This window comes from Marmota monax, unplaced genomic scaffold (assembly GCF_021218885.2).
Source record: "Marmota monax isolate L192 unplaced genomic scaffold, Marmota_monax_Labrador192_F-V1.1 WCK01_AAM20220418_F8-fsc00059, whole genome shotgun sequence".
Taxonomy (NCBI): Eukaryota; Metazoa; Chordata; class Mammalia; order Rodentia; family Sciuridae; genus Marmota; species Marmota monax.
Window position 1 is genome coordinate 3,979,462 of NW_026693595.1, and position 17,342 is coordinate 3,996,803.

The following is a 17,342-nucleotide window of genomic DNA, read 5'->3' on the forward strand; positions in this document are numbered from 1 at the left end:
GTTTGATTCAACTTTATCATGCGTCACCAGCTTTGGACTTCACAACATCTCTCAAAGATAGAAGGGTAAATATTTCTTCCATTTCACTGCATTCTATTCAATTATTATCCACTCATTCATTTAACAAACTTTTTTGGAGAATTATTTGTCAGCTTTTTGTCACTGTGACCAAAATTCCCAACCAAAACAACTCAATGAAAAGATTGGTTTTTGGCTCATGGGTTCAGAGGACTCAGTCCCTTGTCAGCTGGTTCCATTTCCGTGGGCCTGAGGTGAGGTAGCACATCATGGCAAAGAGCATGACAGAGGAAAGCTGCTCTGCTCATGGCAACCAGTGCGCACACGGAAAGAGAAAGGGGCCAGAGAGAAGATAAACCCTTCCAGGACATTTCTCCAGTGACAGACTTCTTCTGACTAGGTTCCACCTGCCAGTAGTCCATTCAGGTATCAATGGATTAATCATTTAGGCAATGACTAATCATTGCTCAAAAGCCCCATGTTGGAACCTCATTGCACTGAGGACCATGCTTGCAACACATGAGCTTGTGGGTGACATTCCAGATTGAAACTATACCAAGAACTTTCTCCACTTAGCTCTGATTTTGGAGTGGAACTAAGGAACAACATATTGAATTATGTTCTTATCAGAGAAGCAGAGAATTGGGCAAATTGTACACATAGTAAGTGCAATGACAGATAAGCAAAGAACAGCAGAGTGATCCAATTGGACAGTGTAAGAGGGCACAAGTGAAGGCTGCTCAGAGGAGGCAGAGCCTGAGCTGAGACCTAGAGAAGCAAGACATTGCCAGGAAAAGAGGACACAAAAGACCCTGACATTCTGCACTTATTTACTACTTCTATAAACCCTATGACATTCTTATTCATATCATTGCCTCTTTTCAGATGTTTCAATCCAGGTTTAATGCAGTTATAGGACATAGGCAGTCAATTATCAAATAGCTGGCAGAGATGGGACAAGGTACTTGACCTATTTAATTCCTGTTTAGTGCTATTTCCACAAAGTGAAATTATTTCCTCAGGAGGAACGAATGTCATTTGAAGAAGGCATTGAGAGTACAGAAGAATCAAATGATACATTTAGATAGCTTCAACCTATCAGAAAACAAAAAAAAAGTCTAAGAATTTTGCCTGAAGTACACCAATTTTCTAAATCCCTAGTACAAAGTAAATGGAAGAGATTTTCCATTTCTATTTGAAAATGGGCTTATTATGCGGTGACTGTTTAATAATGTCCGTGAAGCACAGGCCACTACTTAAATTTTGCTAAACAAAAATAGTACCCAATTACAGTAAAATTCTATACTTTTTTGGGTGTGTGTGTGTGGGGGGTCATTAGAGAATGTAGAAATTTGCTCTTACCCAGCCAAAGAGAATGTATTAAATCATTTTATTGAATAATGAGAGGAAGTGAAACAAGTAAAAGAACATAAACACATTTCTCCTGTAAATTTTCCTAGAAAAACAACAGGAAGAACTTTACCAAAAAAAAAAATCACTTAGAAAAATTACTCAATGGAAAACCACAAGACTGCGAATGACATCTCCACCGGTACTTGCTGTGCAGCTCTGGACGCTCCACTTGAGCAGGGTAGGCACTTGGCTTCTATTATATGTAAATAGTCATTGTATTCCAGGTACCAGTGTTTCAGTGGATAAGTTAAATGACATTCCAGAAATAATTAGAATCATAAAATCCTACACATAAAAAGATAATGTTTAAATTTACAACAAATTAAGTATCTTGCGTGTATTAATAAACAATATTTTCATGAGCAGTTATTTGAGGGAAAGAGTTCATACAGACATCTCAGGAAAAACCTCGCGTCTCCAGGTGGCCAGATTATAGCAACTCCTGTTATGCTGTCTGTAATTTATTTTAAATACTTTAGTATAGACAGAATAATGTGTGGGTGGATGAAATACCTGTGCTTTACACACTGGAGTGAGTTTATTTTTTGAAATATGCTAATGAGGAATCCACTACCCAAGGGTAGTTGGACCATTTGAAAAACATTAATCAGTGTTCTATAACTCAAAAGTTGTAATTCTTAGTGTAATGACTAAATAACTATGAGGTTTTCTGTTTGGGGTACAAGGAACTGAACCGAGTGTGGCTTCATGCTGAGCCAAGTCCCTAAATCCCTTTTAATTTTTTATTTTTAGACAGGGTCTCACTAAATTGAAGAGAGTGGTCTTGAATTTGGTGATCCTACTGCCTCAGCCTCCAGAGTAGGTGGGATTACAGGGGTGTGCCATGAGGCAGGCCCATAAATCCCTATGGCTTCTAACACCACTTCCCATCTGCAGTAGAAGAAAAAGACATTTGAAATACCTTTTTCCCATTGTAAAGGTGATATGAGAACATGATGAACCCATGCTTACCATCCTTCAAAACTGAGCCCTGGCTCTAGGACTCTCATTCTTGCCCATGGCCCAAGGTATAATAGAGAACTTGCCTAATTATAACTAAAGACTAGCTGATTCTCCCTCAAAGCTATTGTCACACAGGCCCCAGAGCAGTTTTTATGCACGATACTGGTCAGTGTCCGATGGATGGAGAGCTGGGACTTCACCTAGTTTAAAGAATGGGAATTTAAATGTTGTGTACCCTTGGTTGGAAAAAATCTGTGCTGGATTGCATCTGAAACTTGCTTTCCCATAATGTCCCTCATGGAGTATGGAAGAAGGAACTTGGAGCACATGGTTACCTCTAAGTGGGGAGAGAAGTAGGGAAGGGTTGAGATAGAAATCAACTCAAAGAGCCTAATAATTGTGATTGGATGAATTGCCTTAAGCCATTTCACCATTCATTTCTCTTTTTAGCATTATTTGGAAAAGCAATTCATATTTCCCTTGTGAAATGTGCCAAGCATCTACTATAAACTGTGTATGTTGGGGAGATTATTACTTGGTGTACCATAACACAAGTTCCTATTCCAAAAACTTCAAAGAATCTATTTCTTGAAAGCATTGCTTCCTGTGAGGAGCTAATGGGATTTCATCTTTTTTAATAACAAGGATCATGCAGCTGGCATTATTATCTCCCTTTCACTCTGTCTTTTTTTAAAACCCAGAATTGTTTAATGTTCAAATTTATATCCTCTGGGCTGATATAAACAGCTTTCATTTTAGTTTTCATCCTTTATGTTTTAATTTTTGAATTTTAGTCAAATTGCTCTATTTTTATTATAATGAATTTTTATTTTATTTGCTACCTTAAATGCTTTATGCACCAAATGGATTGCAAATACAAACATATTTACAACTAAATTTATCATATAACATGGATTTTAAATGGTAAGAGAATTTGGCAGCATTAAAAATTTCCTCTCCACCACAAGTTTAATTTCATAGTAAATAATTGAAGAGTCAAGAAGTTTGTGAACATTAGAAGCTGCAGTATAAAAGCTGAGGGCTATTTTAACAACTTTCAATGTGTACTAAATTATGAGAAAATGGGAAGTGTGAACATTTTAATAAGGAACTTAATTCATGTACTTTTTATCAAAAGATGGTTTGTTCAAACAATAAAATTAGAAAAAAGTTCTCACAATACATCTTTTACTTGATATCTTTAATAATGTTTATTAATGCTTAATAATGTAATATCTTTCCAAGTTTTCTGTATTTTAATAGAAGATTGTCAAGCACAGGTTTTAAATAAATAATCTTCCTAATGCCATCACCCATCCCATCTCCCAGCTAATAATAAATGCAGAATCTAATGCAATAAAGGGTTTAATGCCATTGTGAAGCTTGGGTTATTTCAGGTGCTAATTTTTTTCCTTGTAGAAAATCAGGAACGCTCATTCAAATGGGCTGAAGCCATTGATTGGCTATTGCTACTTTCAACATCCATGAAGCAGTGGCCCAGTCTTTCCCTTTAACATTTATTTCCTTTGTCCTCAACATCTTTGAGGCTTAAAATTGGGATTACTTTCTTAATCTTCATGTTGTAGTACTTACCATCTCTCTCATTAGTCTAATTTGAGTTAATTAGAATCTATGTTACTTCTCAGACTGTGTTATAGAAGAACAATTGAAGAAAGAGGCACAGACACAATTATGCCATTTTATTGTCTGGAGGAGACAGAAAGCCAGTGGGGCTTCCCTTATTAGGTTAACACCTACCTGACTTCAAAATGTTCCACTGATACAAACAGCAAAGGGAGCCATTGGGAGTTCCAAACTCCATCCCTTTTTCCCTTATATCCACTATACAATCTGATTAATCCTAAGGTGATAGAAGAAAAGAAATGTTCTATGTGTCAAAATGACAAAGTCCATTACATGATTTACAAAATGAGTCGTGTGGGTGATAGTTGTGGGTGAGCTCATGTTTTTATTCTTAAACTGAATTCCTTTTTTGTCATGTTTTATTAAAATCTCCCTTCAAATCTATGTGAATGAAGTATGTGCCTGAATAATCTCTTTGGACAACCACAATGATTTGATAAATGTGAGAATGAAATAAATATAAAAGCTTTGTGGCTCCATTACATCCCAAACGTTGACAGTCTGGCAGTGTGGTATGGTTTGATGCCCCAAAGGAAGCTTTGCTTTTGATGATAGATTTGCAAAGACTTTTGTTGTAAAGATAAGACACTGCATTCTTAAAAATCGATGTGGTTTAAGCCTGTCCTGAATTTCAATGAAATTCATAAAAATTTCAAAAGAAACATGATATACAATATAATTAAATATATTTGCCACTTACTGTATTTAAGTGAACCGCCAATTTAATGATTAAAATTAGTGACCATTAAGTAGATAATAAATATGAATGAGTCATTATTGTTTAGCAAATAGGTTTTTTATTTTTTCTCCAATACATAGGTACCAACAATATTCATTGTGTAGGAAGAAAGATCTCGAAACTCACTCCTTAAGAAAATTCTAATTGAAAATCACTGAGAGCCATTAGAACATGAATAAATGTAAAACAAATGAAAAACAGATTTTAAGGTACCAAGATCAGGTGGTAGGAAACAAAATAAATGTCAGCTACTTAAGAAATCTACATTGAATAAGAAACTACTAATACTCTTCCAAAAGGGATATTAAGGACTTATCTGAAAGATATTCTCCTCAGAGCCCACTAGATTCATAAAAGCACTAGCTAAGTTGTTTTTCCTTATCTTTAAGTAAAAGATAGCATGAAAGCATTGCATATATCATTAATCAAAAATAGGTTTTAATTGACTGTAGTGCAAAATTGCTTCTCAAAAATTTTCAGGAAAATTTTCAAGGTAGAACTTTTTTCATAGGTTCACTTAGATAAGTTATACAGAATAATTTAAATAAATATGTTGTATTTTGGGGGATACTATATATCCAGGTAGTTTGTGGCTCTTTTAAAACATAAATTAAATAATAAAATATGATAAATATTTTTTATTGAAAATGAAAATTCAATGAGTTATATGGTTGGGTCTGTCTTTAGCCTATTATATTTATTTCTGCTGCAATGCTTATGTCTACAGAACAGACTAACAAGTTATATGAGTTTTAATTTTGTTTGCAAGAGCAAATGAATTATATATGAATCCAAAAGGGAAAATTAACTCCAACTTTCTTGACTGTAAAATTAAAACAATACCTGCTTTACTTATCTCCTAGTATTACTTTGAAAACACTGTTAAAGTGTATATGAAAGTTGGAAGAATAATGAAACCTTTTTACAATGAAGTAATAATTCAGGATTTTTAATTAAAATATGGTGTAATTTATGTAATTTTATGTATTCTATTAGTCATTTAAAAATTAAAACAGGTGAATTTGAAATTTTTCAGTCACATTTTACTTAACACCACATATGTAAAATATTAACCCAATATGTAAATAATATAAAAAAGAAATATGAGCATTCTCCTTTTCTTTTTCCATTTTTTAGTAACTAAATCTTCAAAAGCCAATGCATATCTTATACTTACAGCAAATCTCAATCTAAAGGCTAAATTTTTACCATAAATATTTCATCTGTATTGAGATTCATAAAATTTCTAGTTGAGGAAATTGTAGCAAGCATATTTAACATTTTTAAAAGTAAAATTAAAGATAAGTTCTACAGTCGCCCTTCCTTACACACTCAGTAGACACAGGTGACCTTAGGCTATTGTGCTGAACAGCAGGATAAAATTAAGTAACCATCATAATTGTTTAAAATATGTATTTGTTAATAATAGGATATGCTTTTGTATTTTTAAAAGGCATGGCATCTGAAAATGTAACAAACATTTAAAATACTGTATTCTGATAAAGAAGTAAGTTAGTCATCAAATATAAAACGTAATATCTTGACAAAATGTCTGGGTTTTATAGATTATGCAGAGTAATGGATGTCTACTTGGTTCATATCAGTTTCTGGTATTAGTTTATTAACCTACTCTGTCATTTTTTTGTCATAAAATGACTCTAATATCTAATACTTGCATTCATAATTTTCTCTATAGAATACAAATAACTCAAATGTTGCCACATTTAAAACATTTCTTATGCCCCTTTTAATTTGATTGAATTTTATTGTGTTTTTACTTTCAAGGAAACAAAGGGAAAATTCAATGAATTTCTTTGTTCAGAAGAGTAGCTTTTTGATGTAGAGAAAGGATTTGGAGAAGACAAGTTGGGTGTTTTATATGTATGTGTGTGTATATACAGATGTTTTTAAAGTCACAACTTGGAAAATGAGACTATGAACACAGTTCTCAATATTCACTCTACCATTCATTTTCCTAGTCTTGGGAACAATAGAAAATTTGCAGAGTTATAGCAACCATTAAAAAAATCAATGTTTAGTGCAAGTTATATTGCACTATTTTCTCTAGTTTTATATCTCTCCTATATGTTCTGGAGAATGTCCACCCTTTAGAGAAAGTTTTATCATTTTAATGGGAAAAAAGCTTGCAGATTTGTTCTATTATATTATTTTATACTACCTTGTCACCATTAAGAAACAAGCAAAACTGAATATAACCTTCCCTTCTCCAAGTAAATGGATAAATAGCATTCAGACTCTTGATGTAATGTGCTTTGGTTTAATTGACTTAAAGTCTCCACTAATTCCACATGTAAAAATATATGTTAAATCTAGACACCTAGTAAGTATTTCAGAAATTAAATATTTTCATTATTCATGATTTAATTTATTGAAATTGTCTACCTTATTTTTCTCTAAAAATGTCTTCAAGCGACTTCCTGTATTTGGCACTTTAATGAAATGAAAAAAGACAATCTTTGCAACAAAAATCATATAAAATTATTTTCCTTAAAAATCATATGATTTTAAAAATATGTTTTGAAAAAAAGTCAGAATACAAACTTTCATTGTCTGTTTTGTGTGAATTTTCCTACCCGAGACCAGTCAGTGAGAAAGTATCTAAAGGACTGGGAACCAACTGATAATTAAAATTAAAATTGCTTCAGTTTGCAAAATCTGTTCTGCCTTACAGATAATTTTGTGTCTGGACTTGGGGTGAACTTAAAAGACTTCATGAGTAAATGGCATAAGCCAGTTCTAGGTTCACAAATTATTCTCCCTTCCATTTAAAATTATACAGAGTGCTCCTGCAATTTCCTTCAGAAAAAGCAGATGCCTTGTTATGTTGCTATTTATGATGTCCTCTGAATAGAGAGGCATTGTAATATCTACATCAGCAATGTAATTCATGGCACTATAAATATTCTGAACTTTCTGGTGACTCCATGATGAGGCAGTGAATTTCAGTGATAAAGGATTGTTCTATGCAGAGAATGATGTGCAAATAAGAAAAGCATGTAGCCTCATTGCTTTAAGAAAAAATAGCTTCTACAAGACAAATCCCATCACAGGAAGTCTGTTAAAATACACCCGACAGTTTTTATACTGGTATTTTATTGTGTATAATCCCATTCGTAATCAGTGATACATCAGTCAAGGCATAGAAAAAAACACTGTTTCACATATTTTTACTTAATGGCAACGGTTATAGTGGGATTTGCTGTACAGAATGTAAAAAGGGAGTTTCCTCTTGATACTCCTTACAAGTTTATGAGCTAACTAAATCTTTTTCATATTTTAATATACCTACTGGAAAATATGTTTTTCATAAAAGCATAATGCCATATTTAGCCACACATATGTGAATACTTATTTATATGGTTCACAACACATAAATACATGCTCAAATTCAAACATATTCTGTTTAAAGCACAATAATTCCTTGTCCTCTTTATTTAAAAAAAAATATCCAAACTTGTTATTCTCTGAACATAAAGCTGATGGGAGTTGTCACTTTGTATGTGATGAAGGCCCTTCATGTTCCGATAGGTAGCACAAATGTAAGTCAGCTTTGCTTCTTTACATGTATGTGTCTTTTTGTATTTTGAACTGTAAGAATAGAGATGGAGAACTAAAGAATGTGTTGAAATTTTCTTCCATATTCTTCACTCTTCCCTAGACTACTCTGGGCTTTTTGTCTAGGTAGCCATTCATTTCCCACCTCCTTTGTGCTGACACAAACTCAGAATGTTGTGAGCTGGGTCCAAATGGGTACGCCTTCCTCCCTCCTTGCCTGATTAGATTCCTGTGAAAGTGCATTACTCCTACCGAGTGGTCCAAGACCATAACACCTTCTGCTGTGCTCAGATCCAATATGGACCCTCTGCTTCCCTCTTCAGTAAAAAGGAGCAGATTGGGAGATGCATATATTGCTCCATTTCTCAAAGTTTGTCCCATAACAGAAGCATGAGCAGTTTCTCAACTTTTTAGAAAATCAAAATTCTGGGCTCTACTTTAATCTACCAAATGAGAATCGCTAGAGAGTGAAAAGCAGAAATTTGTATTTTAAAAAGTATACCACATGATTGAGTTTGAGAATCATTGTATAGTGAAAGGCAGTGCAGAATGATCCCCAAGGTACAGAGTAAGAAGTAGAACCAGCCTAGAATGCACGTGCCAGTTCTCAGCTCAAATCCAACTGCCTGTGACTCTGTGTAAACATCAGCCTCCTCTTGTATCTATACTTCTTAAGGCTTGTTTGGGTAATACTTTAAACAGAATTTCCCTAGGACTTTACTTAACTTGGATAAATCAATGACAACAATGGATGTTCAGATTGTAACAATGCAAAAAATGAGATCATAATTAATGATGAATAATTTTCGTTAAATGTTTCTTGACTTTGAAGATAACCTTGGAGACAAGGGCTCTCATTATACTCAAAAGTCTCCACTTCTGGGATCCAGCTTCTACAAATGAGCACATGTGAATATCTAAAAGTGCCCAATAAAATCCTTTTGAGTAGCTTCAATGTTTTTGTTTGAGAAATAAAATTCTCTGGAAGGATAACTTTGATGCACTGAACCCACTTTTCTTCATCTTAGTTATCAAAATATGCATCTAAAGAACACTGTGAAATGGTACTTCAGTTTTCTTGGCACTGTCTGCCAATCTAATGCATTAGCACTCTGTTCTCTATTAGCTCATAAATTTGTGCACTCAAGAGTGAGCTATGGGCACCATTATGATTGCTTTATTGTTTGCAGCCAAGATTTACTCTCTGTCCCTCTACTCATGAATAATTTCTTTCTCAATTGCCTTTTTGTAATTTCTGTGTATTTTAATTTGACACATTTTTTTTCAAGTTATCATGGTGGCCTGTCTGTTGCTTAAAATATTTAAAAAAAAAATTGAACCATCTTTCCTCTGGAAGTATTTCACAGATGATCACAGTGTGATAGTTTCGAAAAAATACAAAGTGTTCAAAGGGGGTTGGCGCTGACACCATTTCATTGCAATAGATAAATTCTAAATACCTTTATGAGAATGCACTTTTAAAGTCACAAGTTGTTGAAAGAAGACAAGTTGTCATGAGTGATTATGCTTAACAGGCTTTATTTCCTTATCTATTAGGCATCCCATCCCCCTTGTCTCTAGGGAGATTTTGTGTCAAGTACAATGAAATTACCATCACTTGGGGGCTGGCACTGTCAGACATAATCCAGGTAAAACACATTTGTGTGATGCAGCCAAGTATATGACTTAGTGCACTCATGATGGGATTCCTTTTGGTCTGAAAATTGATAGGCATAGCCAGAGGGATTATGTAAGTAGTCAAGGGAATGAAATGCAAGGCAGAGAGTGTAACTCTATCCTAGTCTGCAAAGCAAGAGACAGCATGTACCTGGCACCATGCTGGACTAAAGGGTGGTGCCTAAAAATGGAAGCACAGTTACTTTTTATAGTTCAGCTCCTCACAAGGATTTACTCTACACAATATATTAAACAATCTCTTCACACTGCCAATGCTACTGCCAGAGTGTTTCTAAATCATTCCATATTTTGCTGCTCAGAACTCTTTTGGAATTTAGGCTTCTAAATTATGGTGATTAACCATTTAACACTATACTAGGTTCCTAAGAGTTATATTAAAATTTGTTATGAAGATTCTTGCCTTCATAACAAATTTTAATATAACACTTAGGAACCTAATATACAAAGATTTCTTGTGTCACCCCCTAAGACCATGATACATGGTATTCATGTATTTAGCAATTTGTTTAACACACCTACTCTCAGCTTCTAGAGATATAATGCTAGCAAGACACAGTTCTGCAATGATAAGTGGATTTTACAGATTCACAGACACCATAATATGGTGAGTTTCATGGCCAGAAGTCATCAGATGTATTAGATGTTGAAAGAGATTGAAGGAAGCATGCTGACCCCAGATTTAAACTGTTTGGGGGACGTTCCCTAGAATAAAGTCACATTAAGGTTGAGAGCTGAAGTAGTAATTAACCAAGTGAAGAAAGTAACAAACAACAAATTAAAAAAATAGGTAAAATAAATAAACAAAGAGAAAAAAAGGAAGAAAATAAAGAAAGATCTCTACAGATGGAGCAAACAGCACATTCAAATTCACATAACCCAGACCAGGGCATTCTGTTTGGGAAACCAAAGTAACACGGTAAAGCTCAGCATCTATGGACAAAGTAGAGAGGTGAGGCTGGGAGATAGAGAAGGCCTAGAACACAAAACAGCTTTGATACAGCATGCTGAAGAGCTTGGATTTTTGCATCCAGAGAACAATAATACTAACAATGCTAACAATCTTTAGCGTTTGCAGTGAGGTTACTAAAACTCACTGTTGTGTCAGAAGAATTTATCTGAATTTTTGGAGAGAAGATTGAAAGGATCAAGACTGGCAGGATATTTAGTGATCTATTATAGCATTTTCATCCCTCATAAATAATTCTAAAGCATAGTGCATGAAATATTGTAGGTACTCAATAAATAACTGGTAAAGTATTATTAAAAAAATTTCCTCTTACAGTATATTGTCTAGTGTTGAGTGTAGGAAAACACTGCACTCCTTCTAACAAATGTTTAAATATCTCTTTAGATTTCTTTTAAAGCTAAAAAGCTTTCCTTTGGAAACTTGGTCACATCACTAATATCCTATTATGAAGCATTCAAATGGAGTGGGAAGGGAGTCCTTTAAAGAATAACTTTTTCTTTATCCCTGGACTTTAGCATCAAACTAACTTAACCCCAGTCATTATATAAAGGCAAAGCACTTTGGACATGGCCTTTCTCAATATTATATAGGAGAAAGGTTTTCACCACAAAGCAATTAGCCCTTGTTATCACCTGTTACGACATTTATGTAATCAGTTCTCCTCCCCGCCTCTCTCAAAATGCAGTGTCATTGATGTGGTACCTGATTGCCAAAACATTCATCACTATATTACTGCCTACATTCCCAACAGGTAAAAATCGAAAGGCTGTGTGAATCTTGATTCTGAAACAAAGATTGCTGCAGGAAAAACTGAAAGCTTCTTAACCCCAACTGCTTTCAACAAGGCAAGCAGATGATTAACAATTTTATTTGCAAACAGGTGCAGGGAAGGGAATCAGTTCATCTATTCATATTTTATTTTAATAGAGAAAATATTAGTTAGCCATTCTTTAAACATTTGAATGCAAAATAATTCATGTTTTTAAGATGGGAAAAATCATGTTAATGTTTAATTTGCCCTTTCTAGGTGTATAATTTGAGTCAAATGATTATATTCTATTGCAAATAAGTACCTAATAATCAGTTTGAGAATGCAAAGTGCATTCTCAAATACATTCTCATACATTAAAAGGCTTGAAAAGCAAGCCCATTGAACTTAAAGACTTGTTGCATGATTAGGAACACAGAGGTCCTAAGAATCCAAGTCCTTCCCTTAACATGCATGGTTAACTTTTGGAGGATGGGCCTGGAAGCCTGACACTTGACTAGAATCAGCATTATATCCACTTGACCTAGCATCTTCATTTTATATTAGGATTTTCCAAATTGGAAGCATGAGTAGATTATGAAAAGAACCACTTGCAATAATGTTTCAACATATGTAAATCAATAAACATAATATACCACATCAACAGAATAAGGAACAAAAATTAAATGATTATCTCAACAGATCCAAAAATTCAATCTATAAAATTCAACATCCATTTATGAAAAAAACCCTCAACAAACTAGAAAAAATTTACTTCAACAAAATAATGCCTACATAAGGCAAACCCATAGCCAATGTCATACTGAATGATGAAAAGCTGAAGTGTTTTCCTCTAAGGTAGGAATAAAAAAAGGATATCCACTTCTACCACTGTTCTTCCATACAGTAATGGCAATCTTGGCTGAAGTAATAAGACAAGAGAAGAAAATGAAGGGTATCCAAATGGGAAATTATTCCTATTTGAAGATGACATGATTTATATACAGAAAAACCTAGATTTTATCAAAGCAAAAAAATTACAACTGAAAAACAAATTTAGTAAGGTTACAGAATAAAAAATTAGCATGTGAAAATAAGTATAATTTTTATATACAAATAACAGACTTTCTGAAAAAGTAATCAATAAAGCAATCATTTGCAATAGTTACAAAAAATAAAATTAAATTAACTGAGCATTAATTTACATTTTGATCAACTATTGGAGTCACTGGCCTCTATGGAGAATAAGTTTATCATTCCTTCTTTGATTTCCACTGCCAATATTTAGGTAAGATTTCTCAAATGCATGTGAATTTCATATATTGATTTGTGTTCCTTGGTAGCTACATAAGCTCCAAGAGATTTCTTTGGAAAAGGTTTGAGGATGATTCATAATGTAATCATTGACTATCTTGATATAATCATTGTTTAATTAGTTGGTCTTCCTAAGACATAGTAACCAAAGTTTTCTATTAAGCCATTATGCCATTTTCTTACCCATGAAAGATACTGAAATTAGGAATGACTCTTTTTGTTCCTTCTCACAAATTGTTTTCTTTTTATTGTTGTTGTTGTTGTTTTATAATAGGCTGACTTGGTTCACAATAGTATAGGTAATATAGTTTATGTTTCACAGTTTTCTAAATTATAGAGCAAAATGTAGATCTTCTAACATCGTAGAAGAGCATTGAGATTCCATAACATCACCCTGAAGTGGGTAGGGATAAAGAATTGAAAAGGCATTGTGATTCTGAATCTGAGACTATTACTAAGGAATCACAGCATTGGAAAGGATTCTCCTCATTGAGTGCTCTCTGTGTAAGACTGGTGGACCCAGTGGGTCATCATCCAATCATGGCAGTGACAGCTGGTTTTAAAAAAATTCCTGGGCAGAGCTCCCTGCTGCAACAGAACCCTGGCATTCCTCCTGAGAAGTTGTTTCTTTGAATGGGTCATACTGTTTCTCTTTCAGAAATCTAGGATTTCTATCCTCCTGTTATTTCGAAAAGATAATTACTTTCATTAGTATTTTTAGCATTACTTATTGAATTATTTACCTTACATTATTTATAGCAAATACTTGTTGAAATGATATGATATTTATCATGTCATATTTAACCCAGTGTATATGTGTAATGTCATGCATCATGTTACCATAAAATGTAATTGAAGAAAATTTTATGAAATAATACCTACCCTTATGACATGCAATCCACACTTATTTTTTTCTGCTACCTTCTATGTTTTAAAATGTTGATCTAAATTGATATCATTACTTTTTGGTTGTACACTGAATTTGGATTTTTCAATTGAAAAAAAATACAGTTTTAAGTCATATTAAACTATTTTTACAAATATTTTTAAAAATATGTCTTTTTAAGGATTTGGGAGTTTTCCCTATAGATAACTGAAAGTGGCCGAAAGCTTAAAGCAAAGAAATGAAGTGATTCTTTTGAGATTTTTAAAAGATTATTCTGCCTGCCCCAAGGAATGTGGCTTGGAGGAGATGGGTCCGCTTGAGGTGTCCCCCACCTGTTCAGGAGCCTGGTGCCTCACTGGGTAGCAGTGGTGTCCAGCCTCTGCTTATCATGTTCAGGAGGCACCTAGATAATGAGAATTTGAAGATGCTGTGATCTCCACCTTGTCAAAGATGTGACCTGGGAAACAAGGAAGTAGAGCAAGAAGATTAGTCTTATTTGGGGGGCTGGGGCTTCAAAATATCAAAATAGAGACTACTCATGTACCAGCCATGAGGGCTTTGTGATCCACATGGTTCTAGAATTATAGTCACTGGCTTATTCATTCATTCAAGTCGCATGAAGTCATTCCTATGTTCAAGACCATGGTGAGTGTCTGACCCTGAAGGAGATTCACACATTTTTCCCTGAAAGAAAATAGATCCTATTTTCCCCCAAAACACATCATGTGTTTTCTGTATTTCATTTTTTCCTCCTCTTATGTAAAATTCTCTGAAAGCCTAGCCTGGCTTATTTGTACTGAGAGGGACTTCTAAGATTAGGAAAAAAAAGAAAAAGAAAAAGAAAAATGAACCCTCTCACTACCAGCAGCACAAGGGGAAATGAAAGAAAAAAAAAATCAGTTACTTGGTTCAAACTGGACTTCTCTGTGGAAAATGCTTCCAGTGATAAACCTTTTCAGGTTCTGGATTTTGTTTTAAAGAGTGGGCATTCTCTTAATTCTGTATTATAATATTTTATATGCCTTTTCAAAACATGTTGGGCTATTAAGAAAATCAGTTCTCATGAAGAAGATGAATGAAAGAGACTCCATTATTCATAAACACACACCCTTTCATGTATTTAAGCTACCAGAGAGTCGCACCGGCAACAGCTGAAACACGTTTACAAAATACTAAGAGACATAAGATAAAGATCTGAGCAGTAGCATAGAACAGGAGTAGGGTTATTCAAAGCACACTTTCTCCCAAACCCCAGCATACACAATAACTCCCTCTGTGAGTAGCAGGTTTCAGTAGAAGATCAAAGAACTAATACTTGAGACTATATCAAGAAATCTAGTCATTAAAGAGCCAAAAATGTAGATCAGAATTGTCTTCCAGATTAAGTCAGGATATGAAGCAGAGGAAAATGAGCAAAAATATCTTTCTAGTAAAGTGAAGATTAAAAAGAAAGAAAGAAAGAAAAAGAAACCAGTAATCTGTAGTTCATGGACCCTTGAAAGGCAGGGAACTAAAATATGGTGTCTATTTGGAAACCTGTAGGCTGATAACTGCAACCACCACCACCACCCAGTTGCTAATCATTTGTCCCAAGTTTCTGAAAATTATAAAACCAGTATAGAAAATTTGAGTCACTAAGTAAGAAACAAGGCATTTAGGAAAATTATCCAATAATCCTGGTACTTTTATCACTGCAGGCACACTGGTTTCAATAGGAAGCCATTAATAAGTTTCTACTTGCCCCAGATAATTGGTATTTGGTATTTTTTATAGGTGGTTTGTAATACTAATGAATATTTTGTTACTCTTGCTTTAACTTGTAAAATGAAACATTTAAAACCAGATGATCCCACTGCACTTCCCAGTTGTCATCTCTTCTAGGATAAAGCCTTTAAAGGATAAAGCCACTGGTTCAGAACACATACACCTATGAAAACAGAGCCACTTCTCTGACAGTGGAGAATGGATCTGAGCTATGACATTTCTGGTAGATGGCACCACTAGGAGGGTCTTGAGGAGCTCTGAATGGTGTCACCGTGCTGATGGCTAATTCGACATGTTCCATAAAAGCCACAAGTGGGCATGTGATTCCACACCACATCTACTGACAGAGATCATATTTTTAGTCTGAGGTAATGTACTTTTCTCTGGATTTAACCCACAATTATGGTTCGACCTTTATTTTCTTGCATAGTGAGTCAGCATTATTTGATTCGGATAAAGAACATAAATGAATTTCCACACCTGCGATTATATAACCCATAAAAAGATAATCTGCAGTTTTATCATTTCCCATGACATTCTCCTAACCTTGTGCTCTTTGTAACTCAAAGGGCCCTTATGTACGAGCTTTTGTAACAGGGCGTATACCTTGTGTACATACCTGAAGCCTTGTTTGTTTGTGGTTGCTGTGGTGGTACAGACAAGAGCATTTTTGCAATAGGTGTTGCTGTTTGCATCAAATCTTTAATTCCTGCTTGACTTGTCAAAACCCAGGAAATTCAGTGATATGTGATTGCCTTCCCTTGTGTGTGCACAATGCCACCCGGCATTGCGTGACTCCTGTGTGCTGGTCTTGTGAAGGCAATCGCCATCTTGGCAAGCCCTTGAGGGAGCACCTTGTCCTGAGGAAAAAAATCAAAGTAAAATGTTTCTGAATTTGCCTAATAGTCATAGTTCAAGTGCTGTGAAAATACTTGTCTTCTGTTCACTAATAGCCATTTTGTAGATATGCATGAGAAGGGAACATCACTAAAGAGATTAGAACATGATTTCAAACATATTATTTCAAGAACATATAATAGCCTAGTTTATCTTAAAATGTGTGAGTCTTAAAGCAACTGTTCACATATAAGTAAGTGGAAATACAGAGTCCTGGATAGGAGCCAATGGGGCCAAGTCCCAGAAGGAAATACTTGCAATATACTGCATTATTCGGGTCTCTAATCTCTTGGATTGTTATATAATGTTTCGTTCCACTATTTGAAAATGCTTCCAAACCACAGAAGGTCTTCAGCTTTGCAAATAAATGACTATGCCAACATGTTTCTGCCACCCTGTTGAGCCACACTGTTAGAAGAATTCCCTTAGCATAAGTTATTTTTGAGAAACTAGATTCATTTGGTTGGAAGCATCATAATTTTAATAACCATTTAATATAAGAATCTGGAATCTTATTTTGTTTTAATTGTGTTCAGGCATTAGCTAGGAGCAATGTAAGGTGTAGGGCAGAGAATGAGAGGACTAGGAAATTATTCTTCACCAAGGTGAAGAAGCAGAGACCAGTCCTGTCTGCATCTCCTCCTAGACCCCCTGAGTTGTTTCCAGGCTCTGTATAAACAGCCTACAGAGTGCTCTGGCTCCTGCATGGAGTGGC

At 34.6% G+C, this 17,342-nt stretch overlaps 1 protein-coding gene across 3 annotated transcripts in view; it reads left to right on the forward strand.

Annotated features, from left to right (window-relative positions):
• Aldh1a1 (aldehyde dehydrogenase 1 family member A1) overlaps positions 1–17,342 on the forward strand; it is a 142,698-nt gene that overhangs the window by 58,470 nt on the left and 66,886 nt on the right. For 2 of the 3 annotated variants that reach the window (XM_058584004.1, XM_058584005.1), the window contains exon 3: positions 1,479–1,609. The exons of the other annotated variant lie outside the window; for it this stretch is intronic. In XM_058584004.1, coding sequence (XP_058439987.1) covers positions 1,534–1,609 — 76 coding nt within the window. In that variant the 5' untranslated portion in view covers positions 1,479–1,533. The remainder of the gene's footprint in view (positions 1–1,478; positions 1,610–17,342) is intronic. 3 annotated transcript variants of the gene reach the window in all.